This window comes from Taeniopygia guttata, chromosome 7 (assembly GCF_048771995.1).
Source record: "Taeniopygia guttata chromosome 7, bTaeGut7.mat, whole genome shotgun sequence".
Taxonomy (NCBI): domain Eukaryota; kingdom Metazoa; phylum Chordata; class Aves; order Passeriformes; family Estrildidae; genus Taeniopygia; species Taeniopygia guttata.
The window spans coordinates 18,866,495-18,894,494 of record NC_133032.1 but is presented as its reverse complement, the minus strand read 5'-3'; the positions used below and the strand labels follow the sequence as shown (position 1 = coordinate 18,894,494).

Below are 28,000 nucleotides of genomic sequence, written 5' to 3'. Positions count from 1 at the left end.
ATTAGTAGTTATACTGCAATGTAGTTCTTGAAGAGGAAAGCCTTTCAAATATTCATGAAGACTAAATTATCAATGTGCGGATGTATGCAATGAACAGGCAGATTCAGGACTCAGAAAAATTCAGTGGTGGATATTTTTGCATATGAGAGAATAAGCTAATTTATCACACATTCTGGAAAAAAATGCATGCTTTTATGTTTAACTTACTTATGTTTTACTTGCTGCTTCATCTAATATGTGGATCATGATCTGAAGTCAAATAAATGTGTTTCAAAGCTTAAGCGTAGAACATTACAGTGAAAAAAACTTTTATACAGCTTCTGAGGTTTTAATTCAAAGTTCAAATGTTTTATTGTATGGACAAGAAAATCAATTCATCCCATAATAATTGTGTAATAACAAGGTAAATTTTTAGGTATTTCCACATTTTTCCCCCCAGACTTGTGCTGAATATTTTAAAAGCAGAAAATCGTCAAGATTTTTAATTAAAGCTACATTATTTTTAATTCATCAGTTTTAACACTCTTGAAAAATACCTGTTTAATCAAAGAACCTAGAAAGGACTCATTTTCCTTGCCAAATGGAATAGTAAAAGCGAGTTTTTAAGACTTAGTGTGAAGAAAACAATAGTGACAAGAGCTAAGGAGGCACATTCAATATGTCTTTGATGTGTCAAAGCAATTCACAAGCATCTCCTGGTAAATTGAAAAGTCAATGAAAGAGTAGGCTGTGTGTGCCTTTCAAGGAAAATGAGTAAGAAATATGTTAGTGCCGACTGGCAGACTGTTATGAATTTAACATGTTGGGGTCTGAATAACAGAAGAACCTAACTAAGATTTTTCCACTGAGTTTTTATGTCCTGTTGATGGAAAGCCCAGGCTTTTTATGTATAGAAACATTTCCTTATAAATAGAAAGCTGAAAATGAAGTTGTCACTAGCTGTTTTATAGAAAATTCAACCAACTGAGGAATGTTTAAACAGGATAGCAAATGAGTCTAACCAAATTTAATACCCTCAGAAAGTGTGAAAAGTTGTAATAGTTGTGGAATGTTTTAAAATATAAATTACTATAATAAATTGGGATTTTGAGCTTGTGTGAAAACTTAGAGATGAGCCTTGCCTCAATATAAACAAGGCAAAGTTTAATATCTGATTTTAGATCACCTAAAAGCTGCTGTTGGGCATCTTGTACCAAACAAATTTATGAATTTTGTTACAATGAAATACTCTTACATGGAATAATTTCACTGTAAGTTGATTCATTTTCTTATTATAAGTCTTGCCTGCTATAATTATAATTTAAACATATAATACACTGGAACAATTCAGAACTTCTGTCTTTCCATATTTGCTTCTAAGCTAAATATGGACAATTTTCTTTCCACTTGTAAAAATGTTACATATGCATTTTCATTCTTGCATAAAATATTATTTTTAATTATGATACAAATAAAAATAATAGCAAAATGAGGATTCACATATTCAGCTGCACTTTTCTTGCGATTTTTGTGGTAAATTATTATTAATCCAAGTTCAAAGTGCCTGACTTCAGGCTTGTTTTCTAATTATTATAAATATCTATATGTTTAAATGTAAGTAAAACTTACATTTAAAATTATCATTAAAATCTGACCATGCAATTCATACCAGTCATTCCAGCTGAAAATATTGGAAAATGACAATGTTGCAGCGCTGATATAATTGGAAATCAAGTCACTTCAGCTGTGTCTATAGGGACACCTCCTTACTATTGTTTCCCCCCAAGACAAATTTGTCAGGTAAAAAGTAACAAATACAGCACAGCAGACTGTGATTTATTATGCCTAAAATCCACATTCTTGCTTAATATTGCTTAGGATAGAGAGACAAAGGATTTTATGAAAGGGGAACTGTGCATTAAATAATAGAGTGCAAAGTTTCACTTAATTAAAAGTACAGGTTGAAGATTATTGCATCCAGATATCTGCAATGGTCATTATTTTAATTTGAAAAAGAAGTTTTACAAATTAGAAAGATTTTGCTATAGCTGTTTATCAGTAATAGATACAATGAAAAGAAAAATTGCTTTTCTTGTTCTCACGATTCATCTCTCTTGATTTCAGTAGGAAGCTGAGAGTATCCAAGTCAAGACATTTAGGGGATTTTTTTGGAGTATTTTCTTGAGAAAATGAGCAATTTCTTTACAGAATATTCTCAACCAGCAGTATTTTAAGAAGCATAGAAGGAAATACAGTGGGCAGGATTTGGCCTTCAGATGCGTGTCTGGGGAAGAGATGAACTTTAAAAATATCTGAGAAGGCTTTTCCTCCACGTTCCCTTATGGAAGGAAAGAAGAGTTAAAATGAGTGAGACAAATTTGCATCTTTTTAGGCACACAGTGCAGGTATATTGAAGCACAACCAGAAACACAAAAATAAAATAAAGATAGGTTTGTTGAAATATATGAAATTAATCGTCTTACTAAAGCCCTCAAAATCTGATTGAAACATTTTAAGGCTATTGAATTTTTTTATGATAACAATTTTTTAGAATTGGTAATACTATAAAGTTAACTTTAACTAAAAGTTAAAAATAGATTTAATATTTAAAAAGTGAAAAAAGCAATAATTTAGTTCTACAGCTTTTTACTGTTGCTTCATCTTTCCATGGCAGAAAGGTAGGAGTATTCACCACAGCAGAGAAATAACATTCCAGAAGTTGATTTATATTTAGGTCACTACAGTAGAAGCACAAGTCAGTTCAGTGTGAATAGTTGAAAAAAGAAAGAGGAGTTAAATAGGCAATCAGTTATAATTAACTAAATGTGCTTCCAAATGTTGCAACGTAGACCAAAAACCTATATGCAAACTTGTACTGATTCAGCAGAATCCATTTTAAAGTGCTTTAGTTTTGAAGTACCTGGCTCAATTGTCAGAAATGTTTCTGACTCTATGGCTTGGAATTCTTAAGCGTAATCTTCCTTTTTTTCCTTCTGTCTCTGCCACTAGAAAGATTCATGATCAGATAAGATAGAGATATTTTTTGAGTGAACTTAAGATTTTTGTGTAGGAAATCAGGGAAACTGTGCAATGGAGAATGACAAGGATGATGGCACAACATGCTGTAAGGGAGGGTCATTTGATTGAAGGGATTACCAGATATCTCTTAGCAGAAATTCTGTCACTGCAAGCAGCTATTTTCTAGGCAATATTTTAATTAATTCTTGATTAAATAGGTGAGCTGAAGGGCTGTTTGCCACAAGAGTGTGGTCTTACCAGGAGGTTTTTGTCTTTGTTATCCCGACCATATTTCTCAGTAGACACCTTAGTAACTGCTGCTTCTGCCTGTCAAACTGTGTCAAAAAGGTAGAATGCCACTGCTGGAAACTCTTATCACTAAAACCATTATTTGCTGGGGAGCCCGTCCTAGTAGAAATACTGTTTTAAATAATGATAGCTTTCATGCCTATAAAAATACACATTTTCCAATGTTTATATTATTACCATTCAGTATATTATTTTTCTATGTGTAGTTGACTAAAGTGGAATTTTCCCCACTAGGAATGGAATTACACTGTGGAACAATTAGAAGGTGAAGCATTTAGGATCTTGCTTTCAGAGGACTATACAGAAAAGGAACATCTAAAACTTTCAAATCAGAAAATCTGTCTGTTGCAAGAAGAAGTGTGCTCCCACATGGAAGAAAGGAAAGCCCTGCTGCAAGAGGCCAATGACTTCTTTCATGCTGCTGGCAAGGTAGGTAAGAAGCCAAGTGTGTTATAATAACCTGACAAGGAAACTATTAGTGTGCTCTTGAAGGCTGGTGGATGTGGGATTATGCAGACAGTAGGCTAAGCAATTTGAAGTGAAAAAATTCAAACCCAATTACCCTTTTCACATGACTTTTTGCCTCAAACTTATATCCAAAATGACAAATCTGTTCAAAAATGTATTCTCTTTTTTATTTCCTTTAAGTATATTCAGTGCTTGGTTTGGAAATAAGGTATTTGGGAATTTTTTTTTTTTTTTTGCCAAGAATTGGGCTTTAAGGTTGTTTTCTGGGAGCACCAGAAACCATGCCTATACTTGCAGTGGTCTCCACAGGAGCTAATTATAACCAGTATTGTTAATAATGAAATCTTTTTTCCCAAAAATCTTTCTGTTAGAAGACTATTTAGAAAAGTTTATATTTCAGAGTGTCCAAAGACCAAATGGTCTTGTATTTTTTTCAGGTATATTTTTTTGAAATCATTTCTAGAAGTTTAAAAAACAGATAATTTCCAATTATGGTTCCAACAGAAATATTGATATGTTTTAACATATGTTTTTATTTTTTTCCTTCAGGTACTTGATGGTCTTGAAAGTATTGAGAATTACCATAAAATCTCTATTTCAGAAGGCTTACACTTACCTATATTGACACTGAAGTACAAGGAATTGCAGGAAGCAATTAAAGGTTGTACAGCAACTACCATGCAGAAGGGACGAACTTTAGTTAATAAAGCAGATTCTCACAGGTATTAACATAAGTGTCTGATGGAACTAAAGTAATAAAAAAAAATTATTTTGAAAATGTTAATTTTACAGAAATTCTTATGATTAATATAAATTTAAGTAGGAAATAACTTGATGTGAGGGGAGAGGGGGTTAATATCAAAATTTAAGTTCTTAATTGTATGAGGTAACTTCTTTACTGTCTAAAGTGGAATGCCTCAAGTATTCAGGTTCTGAATTTCTTCCCTGAATTATGGTTTAAGTTATAATGCAAGCCACTGTTTTATTAATTGGTGGGGATTTTTCTCCCATTAAAATAACATCCTTAAGGAGAGGTTGACTTAGAATGTATATGGCATTCTTTTTATCAGCTACTGTAAAAACACTAAAATATTTTAGAATCCAAAGAAAACATATTTTTTCAAATAGAACTGGTATGCCATATATTTTCCCTTTTAAGCTCTTCCATTTGTCATTTTAGTTTTTAGATAGTATAGCTAGAGTGAAAAGGGAAATGAGCTATTTGTCAGTGAATCAGGCTATGTGTCTCGTGAGGATTAATATATCTGTCTTGTGTATCAACCTTAGGCACTGGTGACAAATTATTTGTTTGGAAATTTCATTCCTGTGTTTTGCTAATTATCAATTTAATTTGGATTAATTTTAATATTTTTCTTGGTTATTTTTCTTTAAGGGTAACAATTTAAAATTTATAAGTTACTCATCATAATAATCAACAGAATGAGTATTGTTTTTTTTTTAATCATAATCATCCTTTATGTTGAGCAAAAAAAGAGAAATAAATGACAGTTCTACTTTTCTATTTTAGCTCTTGGGTGGCTGGAATTCAGAAAATGATGGAATATATTCAAAAAAAAGTAGATCAATTAAACAGCCAGTGTCCAGATTATGAAGAATTTACTTTGAAGAAACAACAGTGGACTGCCTCGCTTGAAGATCATCTGAGTAAGGTACATCATAGATTCATAGAACGGTTTAGGTTGAGAGGGACCTTAAAGAACATCTCATTCCAACCCCTCTGCTATGGGCAAGGACACCTTCCACTCAACCATGTGGCCCAAAGCCCCATCCAGCCTGGCCTTGGATGCTCCTGGGGACAGGGCAGCCACAGCTTCTCTGGGCAACCTGTGCCAGTGTCTTACCACCCTCCTAGTGAAGAATTTCTCCTGTGTATCTAATCTAGACCTACCTGGTTTCAGTTTGAAGCCATTGTCCCTTGTTCTGTCACTCTAAGTCACCCCTGAGCTTTCTTATAGGGCCCTTTAGGTACTGCAAGGGTCTCCTACAAAGACTTCCCAAAGCCTCCTGCTCTCCAGGCTGAACTGCAGCTCTCAGCCTCTCACCATAGAGGTGCTCCAGCATTCTGATCATCTTGTGATGGCTATTATCCTCACTGTAGCACATCTTCTTAGTGTATTCATGAACAGTGCATTGTATTTCCATAATTTAGCTATAGTGAATATTGGAGTTGAATCAAATAATATTAAGTTTTTTAGAGAGAGAACAGTTGCAGTTAGAATGCTTAATGCTCTTATCAACACAAAGAAACCAAAAGCTGTTCTGTAAAACTGAGCCATTTCCACAAGCACATTTTACTAGTGATGTTCAATTAAGCATGAATTTGCTTGGATAATGAACTATTATAATTTGTTCTTTCAGAAAAGTGAGCAATCAGTCCTGTGACCCATAACCAGGTTTCCTTTACTGCTTCTGTCTTCTGTTTTATGTGTCTGAAGATAAAAATTAAAGTGTGGCAAGAATTGAGGTTTAATAAGCACAGTAACTGAACCACAGCAAATTTTCAATAAATGTGAAGCAGACTAGATCCTATTCACTATAAAAAAATCCTTTTGTTAATTAAGGTATTGATGCATCAAGGACATGACAACCTTCTTTAAATGGTTGAATGTCATATAGTACTACAGACCTTCTAAATGACTTGTCAAAGATGGAATAGACAAATAGCTCCTAAATAAGTTTCCGTCTGTAAATTCAAATTTTAAAAAGTATAGTCTTTTAGCAAGGTTCATGTGAAAGAAACCAGGAGCGTAGATGAGAAAAATAAATAAAATTTAATGGCTGAATTATTAAGTCTGCAATCTGATATTTTGTATTTGCATGATGTTTATAATGAACCATTATCAATCAAATGTGAATTTAATTTGCTACAAATTTGCCGTTTTCCATACAATTTATGTTTATAGAAATTATGTCACTATTGTGTTGTGAATTTTAGCTTAAAAGTTAAATTATGAAGGCAATTTTTACTTAAAATATAAACCTTAATTTGAACATAAGGTTTCAATGTGCCATTTGTTCCAATGAACTTGTTCCCAGCCTTGCATTAGAGAACATTGTGCCATAACACGATTGTCATTGCAGTAAAGAGTGCTTACTGCTATATTGTTACTGAGCAATACACTTTTAATCCCAACTCTCTAAAGTATCCCAAGAAATCTGGTGCCAAATTCAATTGCCCCTCAGCCTCATATAATAAAGTTTGAACCTCAATTGGCAGCCAGTTCTTAAGAAAAATATTAGATGTAAATTCACATGTCTAATAATAACTGTGTGTGTTGTGTCTGGCGTCATCTGCCTGAGCTCTTCATAATCTGTTTTGTTATTATAGTGCATACATAATATCCTAGTGACAGTGGAAGGGAATTCTGTACATGTATCTGCACAAAAATAGGTCTCTTGCTCTGTCAGAGAAGCTTTAAATGTGCTTTTTGATTCTGGAACAGAATCAAAATATTTCTGCCAGGGCTATAATAGCAAGATTATAATGCAGTTGTGCCATATTGAAATCACAAGCCTCAGATATTTAGGGTAAAGGAAAGCACTGTCAATAGAATGAGAGCAAACAAGAACCGGTTTTGATCATGCCTGTCGAAGAAATAGTAGAGTTGTCTTCTCTTATATAATTCCCATCTTTCTCTGAGTATACATGGTATAAAAGCACAAGTTTTACCTTTTCTTCATTTCTTCTCTCCATCCCACCATTTGGAGTTGAGAAGTGTGTGTGAGCAGCTGTGTGGTACAGCTGTCATTTGGGTTTAAACCATGACATTATGCCCAGAAACATAATCTATACACCAACAGAGAAGTGTTGCCTCATTTTTTTTCTATAAAAAGTGGTATTTTATACTGGTTTTTGATGTCTGCTTATATACATTAACCATGTGAATAATACTTTCAAATAAAGGTGTCGCAATCAATTAAAAAACTCGCCCCGATGCTCACAGTTGGGATGGAGATTGGCTCGTATTTGTCTGAGTCAGAAAGAGTTTTGAACAACTACCTTGAACTGGCTAAACAAACAAAGGTAAAAAACCTTTAAATAATGTTGAGTGCTTTTAGAAACAAATGTTTCCTGTATGCAATTCTAAATAAGGTCAGAGTCTGAGAGTTTCTTGTAAAGAAAATAGATCTGTGGTTTGTTTTAAAACTGTAGTTAATGAACAAAACCACAGATAACATTACAGTCATTAAATCAGTGGCTTTCTCCACTGTCTCTGTCTCACTGTGTTATTTGTTACTGCCTCAGGATCCTTGTACCAATTCTCGATAGGAAGACTCTTCAAATGTGGCTTGCTACTCCTCCGTGAGGCACCAGGTTTAATAATTGTCTAGACAGCCAGAGTCAGAGGAAAACCTTCTTGTGGTTATTGTGCCAAATATTATGGATTAATTGGCAAAAAAAGAAGTAGTTCCCATTTAGAGAAGCTGTGATGAGAGCTCTGACGAGATCCATTGTTCATGTTAGGAGTGCAGCCATTTGATGAGAGCCCTGCAGCACTCGGCTCTGCCACACTGGGGCTGCTTTTATCCAGGGCTTTTCCCAGTCCCACAGCAGCCCTGCAGTACCTGGAAGTGGGGTCAAACCACTTGAATGCCTTCCATAGCCTTGGCATAGGTGCAAATTTCAGCCTAAGCTGAACAACTTGTCAGCATGTATTTTAGGAGTATCCTACATATTTTCAGTACTTAAAATTCCATTACTTCTGCAGAGTTCTTTCTTGTTTCAGGCAACAGCTTATGGGGTCCAAGAGATAGATCTGTACAGTACCTGTGGAAATTCACATTAAAACAATTCTGAAGAGCACATAGTAACAATATTAAAATCTCAGCAGATAAGCAAGAACATATTTTTATTCCTCAAGACTTTATTATAGTTCTAAGTGCATTTTCTGCCAAAATTTTGCATGTCAGGGTGTTACTTCTGTTTGCTGCAGTATCTTCTTTGCTCTGACAGATATATACACTCTTATAACTCCACACCTCTTCTAACTATTCCTTCTGGGGAATGTGATATGGTAGCTTTCAAAATAACTATTTCAATAACCGCACCTATCATTTTTTAGGAAAGAAATAGATATTTCTGTGATTTAGTCTCTTATTGTGAGCTCTTCTTCAAAAAAGTAATAAAACTATACATAAAAAAGCAATCCTAATGAAAATTAACAATGTGATATCAATAGTCACAAGTCCTTTCCAGTCATTATACATTTTTTTTTTTCTATGCTTGTACCTTCAAAGGAAACTTCATGTGAACTGAGAGCAGCTGAGGGAATCATCAAAAATATGGAAGAGTTGGAACCTGAGCAGGTGGCGGCTTTTTCTAGCAGAGCTGCCTTTCTGAATAAAGAGCTGAAAAAAATTGAAAAAAATATTAGTTCAAAGCTAGAAATTCTGGAAACTTATGTGGCCTTTTTACAATCAGCTATAGAGGTATGGATTACTTATTTATTCTCTGACTAAACTGTAAAAATCTTACAATTGAAAAATTTGCATCCATTGTAGGAAGGATTGTAATTTATTTAGATTTTTCTCCTCTCCACATGTGCAGTCTCACTATATACATGATGAAAAATGCTTCCTTATAGGTATTGTGAATATTAAATTTACTGATTTGCTGCATATAACTTTTAAAAATGTCCCATGATATGTTCATAGGGATCTTTGTTGCTATCTTGCACTATTCCCACTGGCAAGCCAATTTAAAAATGTGATGAAAACCAGCTCTAGTTCAAATCAAAATCAATTAAATACCAACATAATTTTGGTAGCTAATGGTATTCAGGATAGTTAATTTTCATTTTGATTTGGATTCCATTTTAAGATTCTATAATATGGTAGCTGTTTGTTAATATTTAGAAAAAAATTGAGGATGGAATGGGACCTATCAGATAAAATTAGCCATATTTATTTTTTTATTGCATGATAAACTACAAAAAATATTGTATTATGTCTACTGATTATTGTTAGCTTCAGTTACTTCACATTAAGCAGATCAGTGAAAACCAGTGCATTGATATACTGGTACATAAAATCCATGTAAGGATATGTGACAGAAATTGAGCTAATTGCTGCCACCTCTCTGCTTGCCATCTACCAGTGGGAAAGTTATTTAAAACTATTTTATTATTTGGTGTTTGTAAATATTTTAGGGACTCATAGATCTTAAGAGAAGATTCAGAGGGTGCTATTGAAATTTATCATAGCTCTATAACTTCTTATCATAGCACCTCAAGGTTTGATTTTTAAAAATATTTATTTAATGTCTTTCTATAGGTGAATGATGATATTAAAAATCTGAAGGAATTCTATAATTCAAAACCCCTATCAACAAACAGAGAGACTGAAAATAAAATTGCAATAGAGTCAGCTAATACGCAGTGGCAACAGACCATAAAGAAGACTTTTTCCACCCAAAATTTGGGTTGCTGTTTTCTTAATCTAGTAAATGTGGTGAGTATGATCTGATAAACCATACTGAATATTTTATACTTGCCTGTGATGAGGTCCAATCCTACTTCTATGCCTGATGGATTGTGTACCTAGTTTTAAAGGGGCTAATGCTGATATGTACTTTCAGAAGAAGAAAGTATTTGAGTGCTTATGGTAATATAAAAAGTTTTGTGGTTAGCAATGACATAGCCCTTATGGACACAGTCCGTGCATACAAATGTAATGCATTGTCATATCTGTTTTTTTCATGTTGGAAAGCAGCATATACACAAGTAAAATATTAAGTTTATTTTACTTCCACTAAGAGGCAGGGAGTCTTTACCAACTGATTGTATGGATTCTTCTAAGGAAATGGATGTTAGTCTCCATTGTCCTTGCAGACAATCTTTCCCAGTGTCTTTACATTCTGTCCAACAACTACACTGCCTAGGCATCCCTGTGTAATTTTCCAACAACACTTCATGAGGTGCTGGTTTGAGATGTGCAATCATTCCCTAAGCTACAGCTCCTAAAGTAATCCAATTAACGAGGTCAGCCTGAATACCCAGCTGTTCTTTCTGCTTTTATAGGACACACTGGGGAGCAGTTAGACATTAAGCTGGGAAGGGGGAGGTGGTGTTGGTAAACTAGAGTAGGATGTAAGGTGAATTGGAAAAAGCAGCTGAGGGAGGGAAGGTGCTCAGGCTGTTAGTGTGGCTGCACGGTGTGTGTCCCGGCTGGATGCAGCCAAGCAAAGGTAAGACACTTAGAGTAATGCCGAAGTCACTTAAAATCTTGACACATCTTCAAACATTACCTCCCTAAAACCTGGATATATGTTGTCACCATATTTTCTACTACTCTGTTCCCATGATACTCTCAGATTGTGGCTTTTAAATATCTGGAAGATACGGATCATACTAGTAATTTGCAAAAACAGCTTCTCTAGAAAAAAAAAATAATCAAATGAGAAAACCAGAAATTACATTACCCAGTTTTCTGGTATTTCTCATAGCAGTTGTACTGAAAAGAGGAAAAAATACCAAATATTCAAATATTAAACACTTTAGCCCACCTATGCTTCAGTGCTGTTTTGTTTATAACACAAAGGGGTGGTCTTTTCTTCCTCTGCTGTCTTTTCCAGTTGCTATTTCGTCTCCAAAAGTCCGTTTTGGGTAATTCTGTTTGGTCAGAAATTCTGTTATTTTGTCTGAGTGTGAAACAGACATCAGATGGCTATAATTCAGTCATTACTGAATTATGTTCTATGTTTTAAACACCAGCTTTGTATGTCCTCAGTTTACAAACTCTGTCAATCTGTGCCTATTTCTAGACAATATTAAGGGAAAACTGTATTCAAAAGTAGAAAATTTTTATTAAAAGTTACATTAGAATAGTTGAGGTTTTATTAAGCTTTATTTAAAATTATGAAGTTTTATAAACTTTTGAAGTATAAAAATATGCATGGAAAAAAATGTGTCTGTTTATTTGCCAGGTAAATGAGAGTTTAATATCAGAAGTAGAAAAATCGATAAAAGTAACAGAAGATATCATTATTAATTTGAATAAAGAAAGGAAAGAGCTGACTGATCTTTGGGCAATCTGGAATTTTAAAATTACTCAAGTAAAACCCATCAAGCAACAGTGCCAGATATTTAAAGAACAGCTAAAAATCGTAAGTAAAATAGCTAGGAAGAAAGCAACTGTGGCAAATATTTCTAGATTGTGTTTGGCTTTTCTGTGGCTCTCTCATTAACTATTATTTAAGAGTGATGATCAGTAAGGTATGAATCTTGTCCATATTTTGTTCTCTGTTCTGTCAGTTAGTCATCAGGAAGCATGAAATGTTTTTGATCTTTTTTTCCCTCACTCAAATGCATACAAGTCCAAGTCTCCACTTCAAATTCTAAGTTTTAATGAAGTTTAATCAATGCTTTGCAGTGATTTTTTTTTAATTCTTTTTAAAAACATCATTTTTTGGAGACTGAACAGTTGCTGAACTACACGGTGTACTAATAGTTACTAAACTGAAGTCCAGTGGTTCATGCAGAAGGAGGATTGAAACCTTCTTGGCACAAGGAGAGTGTGCAGCGTTCTTTAGAAGAAGCACTAGCTGGGCTAGTAGCAGAAGCAGAAACAGCAGCTAGGCTTTTAGCTGCTGTATCTCTGGTGCCACTCCAGCAGTACAGCAGCACATCTGCTATCACAGAAATCGTGTGTCTGTGGTCCTGCAGTCCTGGCCTCTGAGTGGCTTTTTCATGCTGTCTCAAAGATATCTTATCACCCTTGTCACTCAGAAGGTTTGTGACAGAGAGGCTTTACTGACAGCATTTAGGTGCCTGGTTTGAGGAAGGTTTTGTTACAAGTTTAGCTTTGACTTTAAATTTGGTTTTTTTTAAATTTATTACAGTTAGAAATGCTGAACTTTTTGATTATCTTTTAGACTACCTGTGGATTAGAGATTCTTCAAGAGGCCCTCCAGCTTGCAGTACCAGTTGACCTTGGAAGTGACCTTTTAATTATTTTGGAACTCCAGAAAAAGCTGAACCAAATGAAACCACACAGTGAGGTGAGAAACCATACTAGTGGAGTGAAGGGTACATCAAAATCTCTTTTTGGTCCCATAAAGATCCACACCCTCATTGATGCCAGACACTCTCTCTGGGGTTGAAGTGTTTTATGTTTCACAACAGCTTTCCAGGAGGAATGTTTGTGTGAGTTTATAAGGTAGAGGTGAAGAGATTTTGCCTTCGGTGTCCAGAGAATGTCTTGTGCTGTGTTAGCTGTGTATTCAAGGGACACACAAGAACTGGGGTGGTGGAAGTACGAGGGGAGCATCAGCTTTTGAATTTAGAGTAGGTCAGAGGCTGAGGTACATCATAGGGCCTTTCCACCTCCTGTGAATACTGACTCTGAGTTTGAGCAATCCACTCTGCCATTGCCCTTTAATTATGTTTGACTAGTTTTTATGCAAGGCTGGGTGATAGCTGAGATTTGTGCATATCAGAAAGTACAGAATGTAGTGTTTTAAAGTGCAGGGCATTGACTTCTCCCCAAGGCAATTTAGGTGGTTATTTCAACAAATGTAAATGAAAAATTGCAATGTTTGTGCAAATTGAGTAACTTCTCTGATTTTTGTTAGCAACTGAATGCTGAGCTCGAGTACCTAACAAAATTATTGGAATTACCAAGCCAGAAAGGATTTCCTGTGAAAGAGAATACTGAGAGAATAAGTGAGCTTATTCATTTCCATCAAGCAGTAAAGGATGCAATGATAGAATATGATGAGATTTTCAGCAAGACAGTCAAATTCCATCACATTAAAAAAGAAGTGAGTATAGCATTTTAAAATATACATTCTTCCCATTGTAGTTAAACTCTCTTTGGTTTTGGTTCCTGTTGTATTTTTTTTCTTTTCACCAGAGAAATAAGATTAATCAGCCTGGTGATCACAATTAAAATCTTGGATCTAAAATGCATGAATCAGTTGAATTTAAAACTCAGATCTGAAACCAATTTTAATTACTTAAACTCAAGGGTAAGGAAAAAAAGAGTTATTTTAAACAGACACTTATTTTTGGTTTTTGTATATTTCAGCTGGAATGTCTATCAAAATTAGGAGAACTGGATATTCCTGAAATATATGGGGACCCTGAAAATGTGCACCAGGCCAAAGCCTACCTTGTGAACTCTCAGGAGAAACATGCACATATTAGACAGCTATATACTCTACTTATTACCCAGGGAGTGGATATTTTGTCTGCAGTGCAGCAACCTGTGAGTATAAGCAGAATGATTTATGAAATAAAGGATAAATATGAAAGATTATTGGATTTATCTGGCTGAATTTTAGATGTGCAAATATGTATTACTATTCTGAGAAAAATACAGAGTGAGCCTTAAGGAAATTAATTTTAAAATATCATTGCTTAGAAAAAACTGCAAGCCATAATTTACTTTAGTTTTGTGAAGTACAAGGCCCTTATGGCAATTCCTTAGATCTCTACATTAGAATCCTGCTATTTTGACAGGGTTGTTTTGCAGATTTGTTCTATAAAGAAAGGATAGCATAAGAACAAAAAAGAAAATGTAGTAACAGTGTTGCCTTATCAGTGGGTTCAAGACTGATTTGCATGACAGGATGGATATAGTTTTAGAAAGGAATTATTTATTCGGGGAAGAATTTTCATTATTCATTCACTTACTAAGAAAGCAAGGCTTTCCTTATGAGTTGGATAGATCCTTCATGTTGGCAGTCTGCTCTTCAGACACCAAAAAGCGATGGGTGGCTGAAAGGAGCTGTTCTCCAGCTGGCAAAGGACTGGAGTAGGTCACTCCCTCTTTGCTCAGAGAAGACACCATGTTTAGGTTGTGACTTTGACCCAAAACTACCCCCCAGAGTACCGGTGACCGAAACTGCTCTGTCCTTGCTCTACTTCCAGTGGAGGTTTAGTAGTTTGCTCTAGCCCATTGTGGCTGGCTGTGTGCCTTCTGCCTCAATGATTTTCATTTTGGATTGGTTGAATCAATACATTTCCTGCGACTGATTAATTTGTTTCTTTCCTCATTAGAATTGCTTGAATGTTTCTGTAAAGAATCTGAAGCAAGAACTTGCTAGATTTGAATGTGATAGCATAAACTGGAGTTCCAGAGCTGATAAGTATGAGAAAGAGCTGTCACAGTATTTCCAGCACTGCACCACTCAAGAGGATATAAATGAGGTAAATGACATGAATCCCAACTCATTGAACAACTGTTAAAAGAGCTGTTGTGTTCTATAATATACATTACTGTTTACCATTCCCCTAAATGCTTCATATCTATACAGAAAAACAGACTTTCATTTTAGCAGCAACCTTGGATCAGTGCAGCAGCAACAGTAATCTATGTTTCATGGCACTGCTGTTCAGGATTCTATCAAGCTGTTGGGCTGGCAATAAAATGCTTTCAATGTACCAAGAGGACTGGAAATAGAACAGCTATATTTTCTTTGGCTTTCAGCTCAGTCAGCTTCATCTGAAACATGAGTCTTCATAATTTTTTCTTATGAAGCTAAGTTTCAAACAAAAGTAGAATTTGTACATATTGTGGTTGTCAGGACATTGTAAAGAATTTTCAGTATTTCAATGAAATGTTCTGAATAATTTAGTACTAATATTTTTTTAGAAACAAATTATATACTTGAAAAACTGCTAGGAGGAAAGAAAATGTTCATGGGCACAAGAGATTAGAATTAGCATTATAGAACTAAAGTTAGAAAGAATTAGGTAATATGACTATCACTGTAACATCTTGGTAGGCCAAATACAAATGAATTCACAAATTAGAAAGCTACATTAGTTAGAAGTCTCTAAAAATTAATTTAGAAAAACACTTCAAAGAACTACCTTTCCCAGACTGATACATTAAAGTAAGAGGCTGATGGGATCTATATTTGATGTTCTGTAGATTTTACTTCTCTGCATCTGTGTAGTACAAAAGGTGGATTCTGAGCTGGAAGGATTTTCACATTAATGTTCCCTATAGCACGAAGCACATGTAATAAAAATACAGGACATTGAAAGTTATATATTCTTATCTTTATCTTTTGCTAAGTAAATCCACACCTATGTAAAGACAGGCTGTATTTTCTGAAAATCACTAAAGAGGTGACTGAGACTTTTTTCCCAGCTCTTTTTAATGAGAAAATTATTGTTTGGTTTTTTTTTCTTTTAAGAAGTCTTTTGTGTGTTTGTGAAAAGTATCCATTTTCATGAAAAGATAATTTGAAAATGAAACTATGTTTTCACAAAGAAGGTTTCGCTGAACATGAGTTACACTTTGCTTATAAGCTGAGGGTGTTTCACATTGGTCTTCTGTTTCTCCTTGTCTGATGGTAAGACGTGGCAGGAAGAGGAGGTGGTTAGGAGAAGCACTCTGGCAGAGAGAACCATGCTGTAGAAGAGAATGAAGCATTAAGTATCTTAACAAGAAATCCCACTATACTTCACAGTGTCATAGCAGATTCAGAGTATTTGTGGTTTGAAATAAAGTGTTCTAGGTTTTTGCTGAAAACCCTGCAAATTTGCTAAAGAAAAGGAGTCTGTATGTGAGGCTGGCCCTATTCACACATCCTGTTAAATAAAACAATCTCTTGTTTCTGTCCTTTGGTTCTGGGACCAAATATGACTCCCTTCTAAGAAGAATTATTTTTCTATTTTTATTGCTTTTTTATGAGTATTACCTTCAGTATTTTAAATTCTGTCTATTTTTTCATCAGGAATTGCTAGTATGCTAGTATGAATATTGCTAGACTTGTCTAAACTAACAATTTATTTACTATCTACTGTGTCTAAGCGAATAAATATTTCCTGTGCCAGCAGCAAGCAGCAGCTGTTTTTGGCTGTCACATAGTAAACAGCCAACCAGATAATTTAGTTTATAGTTTAGATAATTCAGTTTAAAGCTGACTGAAAATATTTGGGATTCTGCTGTAAATACTTAGATTAATTTATGTTTGATGTGATTAATTTAAATGTGTAAATACAGCATGTGAATTAGGGCTTAGGACTCAGTGGTGTTTGAAGAGATCCTTAGAGGACACAGCAAGTTGCCTGTGTTTGTAAGATATTGGTGCTTCTATAAGAAACAAGGAAACAAATACTAAAATTTGCAGACAAGAATGTATAGCATGAGTTTTAAACAGCCTTGGAGGAGACAAGAGTAAATGCATGCCTTTTCTGTGCCTTCTCTAATTTAAAGAGAATTTGAAAAGGCAAAAATAAGTGTATATATCCTCTGAGAAGTATGAAGAAAGCTCATTTTTGGGATCTGTATTTGCCAGCTGGGGCTTCTTTTTTCACGAGGTAATTTGGGCAGCAGCCCCTGAAGAGCTGCACCTGCACTGTGTTACACTGCAGGCATTTGTGAGCTCAGCCTCGGGTACACTGATAGATTGGATAGAGGAATGCTGCACTGGACCTGCTCAGGGGATTATAAGTGACACCATTAATCACCCGTGGTAGCTTCTGCAATGAAAAAGCCTTTTTTTAGGTGATCACTTTAAAAATAACATTTATGCACGTCCATGTAAAACTTGCTACAAAAGAGCAACAGATCCTGAAGCAGGTTCACAGCTCTTCCCAGGCATCTCATTTCTTCTTCACCATGTCATTGTTTATATGCTTATGGAAAGATATGACTGGAAATGAATTTTAACCATAAATGGTAATGAATTGTCTTTATTTACAGGTCAGGAGGAACTGATATATAGCCACATTTTTCACCTTGTAATTTATTCTGATTGGTGCCCCAGGAATCAAGTAGCCATTAATGACTTGAACAGCATTTTTTCCCCCCACTTTTTGTTTTAATGTTTCTTAATCTTTGTAACTGAAAACCTGTTTTCAGCAACCTGCTTTTTGGGGTGTTTTGAGTATTGATGCTACAAAAATTTTTTTATATGAATAGAAAGGGAAAGGTGAGGGATTAACAACTTTGAAGTTTCTAGAGTGGCTCACACAGCAATCAAAGCATTTACTGGAATGGTTCTGTTAACAAAAAATGCTTAAAGCATTTTATAACTTGATTTTTCCATTTATTTTTTGTGGTCCTGTGATAAAATTAAACAATTGGTACTTAAACCCCTCTCCTCCACTATCATTCTCCACCTGTGACAGGGCAACTATAGTTAGAACAGCTGCCTGATTAAAGACTATGACACAATAGACAAGGTACAAAGTCCCATTAAAGCAGTGGGCTGAAGTCACTGAAGCATATTTGGATGAACAGCCCCTTCAGTATTTCTCATTTAATCTTACAAAATTCAGATATGTTTAGATTTCTAAAAATTGGAAGCCATGCATTGTCCTTGGTACAACTGCTGATGATAACAGGAGCGGTGCAAATGCAGTCTGATGCACAAGTCAGAGCTGAATCTGGTTTTTCCACTGAGGCTAAAAGAGAAGAGTGACAGCAGCTGCAGACCTTTCACACACAAGCCATCATATCTGAAACAAGGAGATCTAATTTCACATACCGCTATGAGGAGAGCCTCTGGCCTTATAAATTATCACTGCTAGTCTGTATGTGCACAAGCCAGTGAAATAAAATCTTGTTCATCTTTTCTTTCCCACAAACTTGAAGCAGCAAATAGGACTCACTCTTGTTTTCTGAATAAAAAACTGCAGAAGTGTTTATATTAACAGAGGGCTTTTAGATAGACTTTATTATTCTGTGTACTTAGGCGGGATAAAGAGCTTAAAGTAATTGGAGATCACAGGGGCAGTGATAGAATTCCCCTCCTTTCCATTACACTGACTGAGCACCATCTGTTTATTCACTGCTGAAATAATGTGGCAACATCCCACTAGATGAAATGAAAAATATATCCCTTGATGGATTAACATTAGTATATAATAATAATAATAATAATGATGGATTGTTAGCTGTTCCAATAACAGTGGCTGCAAAATAAGCCTTCTTTACTCCCTGGGTTCTTTGGCATGAAGGAGGAGGGGGTGGAGGGTGAAGTCTGTAGGATTTTTTAATATTAAAAAAGCCTCAAACACATATTTAGATATCCAATTGTAGATGTGATCTGAACTTGTTAATACTGGTGAAATAAGCTCTTTACATTTGTGTGTCTGGAGTAGTAGATCCTAAGGCATTAGAATTTCTCCATTTCTTTGTATCAGTGTCTTTAAATAAACATACTTTTACATAATTTATGTATTATTATTATTATACATTATCCTACAAGCAAAATATTATCTTCCTAAAGGATTTGAAATTCTTAAAATCAATATTTTGGTCATTTTTATATTCTTTTATTTCAAATTTTATCAATTAATTAATACTGATTGTAAGCAGGTTTTTTACTTATCTGATTGTTGTATCTCTTGCTTAAAGAAATTAAAAAGTAACAGTAATATCTGAAAGGAGTTTTTAAAGTTGTAAATAAAATTGGAAGTTGCATAGCTTTCAGAGAAAAAATATTAGGAAAACTATGCTTAAAAATATCATAGGCCTTTAGTAATGGTTTATCTAAATAGTTTTGTTATGCTTATTTATATAAAATTAATAATAAAAAATGACATGGTTTACTAAAGGCCTACTTGTATGATAATATTAAAGGAAATATAATTGCCACTTGAAAACAAAAGATAAAGAAGATAGCAACCCTATACTTTAACTAGTTCCTATGGTAAATAAACACTGGGTTTAAAATTCTGTTCATCATATATGGCTCTTCTTTTTGATATGCATTAAACTCTTTCTGGTAAATTGGCAATGTATCTGATCCATATGTGTGTAAATGAAATTGCAGCTTTCTAGAGCTTCATCATTGAAGTTCCTATCATTCTGGCATTTCATAATATTTTCTATAGAATAAAGAAAGTCTAGCTATATTCCATCTAATTAAAAAAAGAGTTTTAGAACAAATTTAATATAACTAGATTTAATAGGTAGCTGGTATGAGTTCATCTGAAAAGTCTTTGAAGGCATGGATACTTCACAATTGGACCTACTAGTTCATTTTAATTTATATAATTGTAAGAATAATTTCTGTATTGTTGGGCTTGTTGCAACAAGTCGGTGCTGCCTGGCAGAAGTATTTTCACACAGCACATCCAGCAGTAGTTAGACAGTTTCTCTATCTGTTGGGCAGGATCTCCCTGCTGCCATACTCAGAGCACAGTTTGAAAGTCAGGCAACCATGCAGTCTGCATTTTGATCCTGCAACGGGCTGTATTCCTCTTTGTGTGCTGTGAATAATTGTACTAGAATGTTTGGACTTGCACAGTGTATTAAATTAAGCCCATATATAACTTCTTTTCAGCAGCAGGACTTTTGAAAAAGGGATGAGGACACTTACATGGTTACCATTTCTACTAAATGGACTAAAGTATGTGCAGAGCATCTACCTCTAGTTAAAAACAATGGAAACTCCTGGAGAGGATTTTTTGATGGATTGTCTGTGCAATAATAATCTCATCTCTTGTTCCAATACTTTTTTTTTCCCTCGTTATTCTGGAAATATTCATTGCATTTTCATTCAAAATGCGAAAACATTGTTTTAGCAAGATTATGAGTTTCCATTACTATAAAGAAATTCTGAGGACCTAAGGATGCTTTATAAAATGGCATAGTATTACTAATTTCTCTGTTAAATTTTCAGTGTTTAAATAGTCCATTAAACAGCTCTTGAAAAAAACCTAAATTGATGTGCGCTGTTTTTTGGTTTTTTTTTTTACTAACAAATATGTTTACACTCTTGCAGCTCAGAGAATCATTTAAGGATCTCAAAAAGAAATTCAACAATTTGAAGTTTAACTATATGAAGAAAACTGAAAGAGCTCGAAATATGAAAGTACTTAAAGTACAGATTCAGCAAGTTGATACATATGCAGAGAAGCTACAGGTAACAGAAAATCCAGGCTTAGTAAAAGCTTCACCAGTTGAATTACTCATCCTATGCCAACCACATTGCAGGAGACTGGCACATAACAAAATTTATTGTGCACTTCCCTCTTATTTTTCTCGTTATATCCTCCCTGTCTGTCATTGAGTGAGACATTTTTCACTATTCTGTTCCTGTTATTCTGCCATTTAATTCAGTGAAATAATGCTAATTCAATTCCTGACTTTACTCTTTTAATCCATTATTTTTCTGTTTAATCTTTTATTCTTCTTGCCTCTATTGTGTGACCTAGTCTTTCTTCTCCTTAAAGAAACCCAAAATAATCATGTCTTGAATCAAGCTACTCTCTTGTCTTTCTGATTTCATCATGTAAATGATGAACTTTTTTCTTCAGAGCATTTGGCTGTATTCATTGCCTGGAATTGATCATGTTCATTGGCACCTTAGAATCCTGTTAGCCTCACCCATGTTTTGCATTCACGAGAAACTGTTCCTTCAATGGCCTTTTTAGTTGCAAGTCTTGCATGACCATGTTTTATTACTGCAGATATTTGTTTATTTTAAGCTGAAAAAAGTTGGCTCAATTATACCTTTAATAAATATAATTTATATAAATTTTAATCAGCTTTGCAGAGGCCCTCCAGTTTCCTTTGATTTTTGAGAGAGCAGCTTGTAATTTTTAAAACATAAGACAAGAAATATGTATGTATGTTTTTTCCCTGTTTTTTTAATATTAAATTTCTAAAAATAGAAGCATTTTGTAGCGGTATTTAGTTTTGTTATATCTTTTAAACAGATTCTTAAAAAGAAGATGGATAATTTAGAGAAGAAAGTCATTGACCCTTTTGCAAATGAACCTAAAGCTAAAGTTCAAGTTCTCTTGGGCTCTATCAGTGACTTACAAAAACAGCTGAATGATTTTAACATGGTTGTGGAAGATTACAAGCAAAATCTGGATCTCATGGAACATCTGCAGCAGATGATGAAAGAGGTACTAGTAAACCTGCCAGCCCCACTGTGGCTGTAATAACAATCCAGGACAGGGACAGATAAAAGTGCTTTAACTGCCTCAAGGTTAATCTGTACGTTCCAAAAGTAATGAATTGGTAAAATGGTTTTTTGTTTCTTTCTAAATTTGTGGTGAAAGGGGGAAATAAATGTGCAGTGTGACCATATTCCGCCTCCATATGCCCATATGACTTCCACAGTGATTCAGCATGTCTGTGGTCATACTTAGAAGCACATTTTCTCTGAGTAAGCTCTGAGGCAACACAGAAAGCACCACAAAGTCCTCTTTGGTGGCCGCCAAATTATGCGAGGCAGGTATCACAGTACCCACTGTGGTTTATGAAATTATGGAACTGAAATGTAAAACACTCAGATCCTTAATAGAAGAATATGGGGTTTTTATTTTAAAATATATCTATAATATTTTTTCTGAACTGCAATCTTTCTTATTGGATACTTCCATAAGTTCATTTTAATGACAGTCTGAGGACTGTCTCATGAATTGTCTTTTTTTAAAAAAAAAAAGTTTGTGACAGTACTGTAACAGTATTTTACTTCCTGTAAATATTTTTACTCTTGCTGAATTGTGTTGGTGCTCTTGCCATGGGGCAAGCTCATTCTGGTCATCACTTTATTTTTAGAAATAACATTGTTCTTATTTCCAAAGAAATCTAAGTACACGACAAATTCACAAATTCCCATAATAATGAATCACAATACTAAAGTTTTGTTTAAGAGATGTTTTCAATGTCCAGTGACCTGATCAGTGTGTTCTTACATATACCATTAGCAAAGCAATTTGTTAATATTTGTTGAATATTTACATTTTCAAACTCCCCTCTTACTTAACAGAAATAAATTATTTCCTAAAGCTAAAATTTAAGATTGCTGTTGGTTTTTTTTTAACTCAGTGTAAAGTATCACCTTCTACTCAAAATTTTCTTTCAGCAAGTAGGCATAGTCTGAAATGCTGATTTCAACAGTGGCTAGAAATGGTGATTCTTAGCTGCTTCCTGTAATGATGCAATACTGATGGTTCTGAGTGAACACCAGATTGTGTTCTGTTCTGAGTATTGTTAATCAAAGATGTTTATTACGAGCATGTTCTAAAGCCCATTTTGTCACTAGTAAGATTCCTGATGACTTTAGTGGTTGCTGAGACCAAATCCCTATCTGCTAGAATGTTAAAGAACTCTTATGCCCTTACACAGCTATAACTGAGGCAATAACATGAAGGTTTTTTTAAAATTATCTAATTGACATACAAGGTGGAAAGAAGTCAGAAATAAAACATGTTTTTGCAGAACCATTAAATAATAACCTCACCGTGCTTGTAAGATGAGCGTGGGCCTAGTATTAGATGAAAATTTAACAGCTACTAATGCTTGAAGCACCATTAGTAATGGACAAATGTTTTTCAGGTTAAATGTGTCAGAATATTTAAGACATACTGTGTGCCACTGATTATGGAAAGTCTAAGAATAATCCAGTCTATTCTTCAACAGCTTGAACTGCAGACAGTAATTCATTATAATGCAGGTTTTTTTATCCCTCAGTGTCAATTTTGGTTTGAAGATGTGAGTGCAACAGTGATTAGAGTTGGCAACTATTCTGCAGAATGCAAAACAAGAGAAGCAATAGAGACTCTCTATAAGCAATTCAATAAGTTTATTGAACCTGCAGTGCCTGAACAAGAAGAAAAAATTCAGCAGATTATGGACCTTGCTAGACAGTTATATGGTGAGGTGATATGGTAACGTACTGTGGGGACAAAATTCAGTAACTTGGGATGGAAGTAAGCAGATTCCTAGATTTGTTCATTTAAGATGAAAATACGATGGATTTTTAATAATAAATGTTGTTTAAAAGTATTAATTGGAAGAGGTGAAGGATTTCAGAACAAGTATTTACAAAAAAGTAAATATATGAAAATACTCTTTCAGTCTGGTGTTTACTTAGTTTTCTGTATACAGCCTGAGTTCACCTTGAAATCAAAATGTCCTTGCAATATTCATGAGCTTTGAGTTAAGATTTCATGGCTTAAGCTCTCAATAACAGGCAAGCCTTTGAAGCCAGAGGATATTATAATGATATACCTCAGTGCTGAATTAATTTTTTATATTATAACTGTAAATAACTGGTATGATTTGATTGTCAAATGTTTATTAGCAAATAATGTAGACTGCTACATACTTTATTTGCAATTGGATTGATTTGGAACATTGTTGACCAAAAAAATTGAAAGTCAAAAGGTTTTGTATTTTGCCTTTTTTTTCCCTACTTGTAATTTTTGTATACTTTTTAAAGTTAATTTTTCCAAAGATAACGTGACAAACCGAATGTACAGGGATTTTGTGTAGCCTATCAATTCAAGTAGTAAAGCTAAAAAAATTTCAGCAGTCAAATTGGGCTGTTAAATACTTCTTATTTTAGTGGAAAGATTATTTAGAGAGCACAGATAATTTCTTTTTTCTTCTTTCTGCTTTTTTTTTTTTTTTTTTAAGCCTTCTCAATATTTTAAACATTCCTATCTACAGGAAAGGAGATGACAGAACAGATTGTTAACAACAGCTTATTAGGAAGACCAGGAGAAAGAAGTTGCTTTGGTGGCCTTTAAGTCATTACATTGGAAAACTCTTCTCCAGCCTTTGTTCTGTATTCTTATAACAGGGAGCTAAGTGCCTCCTAGTTATATAATGTAGCAATGAGTTTAGGGGACACTTTATAAGGTCAGCATATTTTAAAGCAGTATTACTAACCAGAAAAAAGGCCTGCAGAAACTATGAGGATTCATCTAAAATAAACTAGTATGAACTGGGAAAGCACATTACTATGAATGACGGAATTCCTCCAGCAGAACAAAACACAGAAAAATGTGTTTATTGTAGTACCTTGGGGTAACAAATTACACAGATTGTTGCATGTCTGTTTGAGGCATTCTGCTCTACTTTTGTGTTGTTTTGCCTTTGTAGGTATTGAAGAAGGAAAGAAGTATGTAGAAAAAACTGTATTAAAGTATGAAGAAATCATGAATTCTGTTGATGGGTTGTGCAGATCTCTGAGAGAACTTAAGGAGATAAAGGTACTCTTAAAACTGGAGAATGTATTGCATCTACATCAATTTATTGTGCTTGGTGTCTGAATCAGTGCTTTTAATGAGGATCATCTGTGGTAGCATGAATTACTTAATTGTTCACTTTTCTGTTACTTTAGGTAATGATTGTAATGAATCAATGAAGTGCTACTTGTTGAGCACTAAATATTTCTTCTGAGTTTCTTTTTCTTTGCCCCTTTCAAAACTGTTACTCCTTTCAAGAAACTTTTAGGAGAAAATGTTAAATTCTATTTGAGTATCTAGCAAATACATTTTTTATTTTAATACTTCTTCCTTTGATATTGTAATATACATAACTGCAGAGTTACCAAATACCAACCAACCTCACTTGGCTCCCTCTTGGAAAAGACATCCTGAAAAATAAGTTATGTTAAGGCCAAAGTAATTTGAGTTAGAAATGCCTTGGGTTTATAGAAATATTTAAGAGAACAGCATTTTTTAGTTTCATGTTCTGCTAAATGGCTGTAGGTGTAATTAAATGTAACATATTAACTGAGGAGGAATTATGGAAGCCCGGTGATGGGCTAGATAATTAACTCTTTCTACTCCACCCCCCTCTATTCTCAAAGTAATATCTGAAAAATCTTCTGCATGCAGCAGCAGCTGATGAGTTAATTCTTCTGTGAAGTGGGAAAATTAAGATGCTTAAATATCCTGCTTTTGTTGGTACTGGATGTTGTTTCACTTTTCTTTGATGGAATTATACTATAAAATTGACAAACACTGTAATTATCCATTAATACATTTTAAGGGAGTAAGTGATGCCAAAAATATACATGAATTCCAAAGATCATTAGGTGAATGGGAAGGCTTTGTCTTGCACTGTGACCATATAGAAACCTCAACATAAATATCCTTTCCCATCCCCATTTGTGTATTTCATAAACACTATTGTGTGCAGGACAGTCCCAGGTTCTGTCAGAAGAGGGCTTGAACCTTCCATCTTTTCTACAGCAATGTTGTATAATTTTTTCAGAACAAGTGGAATTTCAAACTAATTTTACTACCTTATTTTGACTAATTTCCACAAAATCATTGATTTTTTTTTACAATATTGTTCCACAATTATTTTAAATTGATTTTTTTTTTACATTATGTGGTGTTCTAAGATTTAAAAACTAATATTCCTATTGAACATTTCCAGAATATATCAATAGTCAATGTTTGTATCTTATGAAGAATAAATAATTCAGCAAATTGTCTGTGCCATCTGTATGGAATACTATGACCATAATCTGAGTTTCATATCCTGTTATTTTTAAAGCATGACAAATTAATGGGAAATGTATTGCATAATCTTTCCTAATTTTACATGGCTGCTGAAATGCCAGAAAAAAAACTTAGATTTTTTTCAAGTGCAAAATTAAATACTACCTTTTCTTCAAAAAAAAAAAATGGACTGAAAGGATCACATGGAATTTTTCACTTGTTTATTGCTAGAATGGCAAATTAATAATGCAGCACTTTCTTATAAGAAATGTGTTTAAGACTATAACTTTTGGCTGGGCAGCTAAAGATATGGAAGACAGTTAAAACTGTAACTATAAAGCTTTTGGCTTTCTTTATCTTGCGTCACTATTATGTATTTTGAAATCTGTGTAACTCTTCCATGACAGTTTTGAATAACTTATCAAGTCTTCATAAAATACATTATGATTGTCCAGATTTATATTTCTATGTTTTATGCTTAGACAACATTCCTCCCTTTCCACCATTTAAAAAATTTTGATTATAGATGCTCACAAATGTTTCTTTCCACCCTAGGACTGTTTTCCTGCAATCCTGATATCTTTTCTAACATTGTTGTTAGTTGTCTTTTTTCATATAACAGTGTTACTTAATCTTTTATTCCACCTTACTGAGCCTGTGTATAAATTGGTTAATATTCCTCAAATTCTTGATTAGCCACTGGAATTCTTCAGTCTTATACACTGAAGAATTATAGTCTTCTATAGTTTCCCTGCCTTAGAAAAGATCATGTCAGCTTCAAAAAATGTTGTCATTGCTTTTCCAAGAATAAATTAATTGGGTTTTGCTGCATTTTTTTGCCATAAGCAATTTACACCTGTGCTGATGACAGATTTTCACTTCCATGCTTTCTCTGTTGTACAGAGCATAAATCAGTGTAGAGCTAACAATTCCTACCTTCTATTGTCATAAACTTACTTAATTTTCTCTTCACGTGGCAGAAAGTTGATGGTTCTGAAGAGTTGATTACTGTTAAAAAAGAAGAAAGACACGGTCAAGAAGCATGTGAGACTGTTAAAGAAGTGGAGCAAAGCCAGCAGGTTAGTTCAGTTAATTGTTTTTTTAATAAGCAGAACTCTTTCTTAAAAGACTCTATGTATTGCTAAAAGGGTTCTTGTTTTTCAGTCTTAAAGCTTCCATTTGGATGTGTGTTATCAGTGCAATCTTGGTCAATTGTTTTTCAGTTATCCCTTTCCTTTCTAACCAGTCCACATATTCTCCCCTATGAATTTTTATTTTTTAGTATTTTTACATACCTGTATATATCTCTTTCTTTTCTAAAAAATATTCCTTTTGTAACTGTTTACTAATTTTCCTTTGGTCCTATCACCACAGTATTCTTAATGTAGAGGTCCTCTTTGTGACCAGTCCTTCTTCTTGAAAAAGAGAACTTGTTGAATTCTCTCCTTTAAAAATAAAACTTAAGGGCATATAAGTAATAGTAGAGACTCCTGATAGTATTCCCAGAGCCCTAGACTTCTTAAGATGCCTAGATACAAGTTAGGAGAAGATTTGATTTATAAGTAATATTCTATGAGAGAAATATAGCTCAGAATTTGAACTAAATAATGGTGGAAATGCTGTTTATTTGCTGAATTAATAAAGTCTTAATTGGGGAAAAAAAAGTGGGATTTTAAAACATTTTTCTTTCAGATGGCACCAGTTGAATTGCTTGCTAATTCAGAAAGCATTGGTGAGAAGAGAAGCAATACTCCGTCTCCTGCAGCCACTAAACAGGTATGTGTTGTTCATATCAATTTACCTTTGATCAGATTGATGGGCACCATTGTGTACTCTCAAGGGAATTCTACTCCTTAATTTGTTGTGTATCAAAAGTGAGGACTATTGTTGTATTGGTAAGCTTTGATTATATTCCCATTTACAGTATTACCAAAAACCTGACTAAACAAGCAGATTGATTCAGTTTAAAGACAGTGTGAATAACAGGAAACAGAGAATGATGGAACACAACTGCAGCTGTCAATAGTTCAGTAGGACATCAT

General features: G+C 34.2%; 1 protein-coding gene and 1 long non-coding RNA gene across 5 annotated transcripts in view; one reads left to right on the top strand and one right to left on the bottom strand.

The window, feature by feature from the left end:
• CCDC141 (coiled-coil domain containing 141) overlaps positions 1-28,000 on the top strand; it is a 65,368-nt gene that overhangs the window by 24,069 nt on the left and 13,299 nt on the right. For all 4 annotated transcript variants that reach the window (XM_072932307.1, XM_072932308.1, XM_072932309.1 and 1 more), the window contains 17 exons: positions 3,541-3,735; positions 4,324-4,496; positions 5,303-5,444; positions 7,700-7,819; positions 9,034-9,225; positions 10,069-10,245; positions 11,720-11,899; positions 12,668-12,793; positions 13,367-13,555; positions 13,822-14,001; positions 14,796-14,945; positions 20,486-20,626; positions 21,423-21,617; positions 23,191-23,374; positions 24,607-24,716; positions 26,939-27,037; positions 27,651-27,734. In XM_072932307.1, coding sequence (XP_072788408.1) covers positions 3,541-3,735; positions 4,324-4,496; positions 5,303-5,444; positions 7,700-7,819; positions 9,034-9,225; positions 10,069-10,245; positions 11,720-11,899; positions 12,668-12,793; positions 13,367-13,555; positions 13,822-14,001; positions 14,796-14,945; positions 20,486-20,626; positions 21,423-21,617; positions 23,191-23,374; positions 24,607-24,716; positions 26,939-27,037; positions 27,651-27,734 — 2,637 coding nt within the window. The remainder of the gene's footprint in view (positions 1-3,540; positions 3,736-4,323; positions 4,497-5,302; positions 5,445-7,699; positions 7,820-9,033; positions 9,226-10,068; positions 10,246-11,719; positions 11,900-12,667; positions 12,794-13,366; positions 13,556-13,821; positions 14,002-14,795; positions 14,946-20,485; positions 20,627-21,422; positions 21,618-23,190; positions 23,375-24,606; positions 24,717-26,938; positions 27,038-27,650; positions 27,735-28,000) is intronic.
• The window catches only part of LOC115495983 (uncharacterized), a 28,684-nt gene continuing 1,010 nt past the window's right edge, over positions 327-28,000 (bottom strand). Inside the window, exons 3-5 of the long non-coding RNA XR_003961331.4 lie at positions 26,916-26,966; positions 9,026-16,158; positions 327-8,563 (exon numbers count right to left, since the gene is read on the bottom strand). This is a non-coding gene — a long non-coding RNA (uncharacterized lncRNA). The remainder of the gene's footprint in view (positions 8,564-9,025; positions 16,159-26,915; positions 26,967-28,000) is intronic.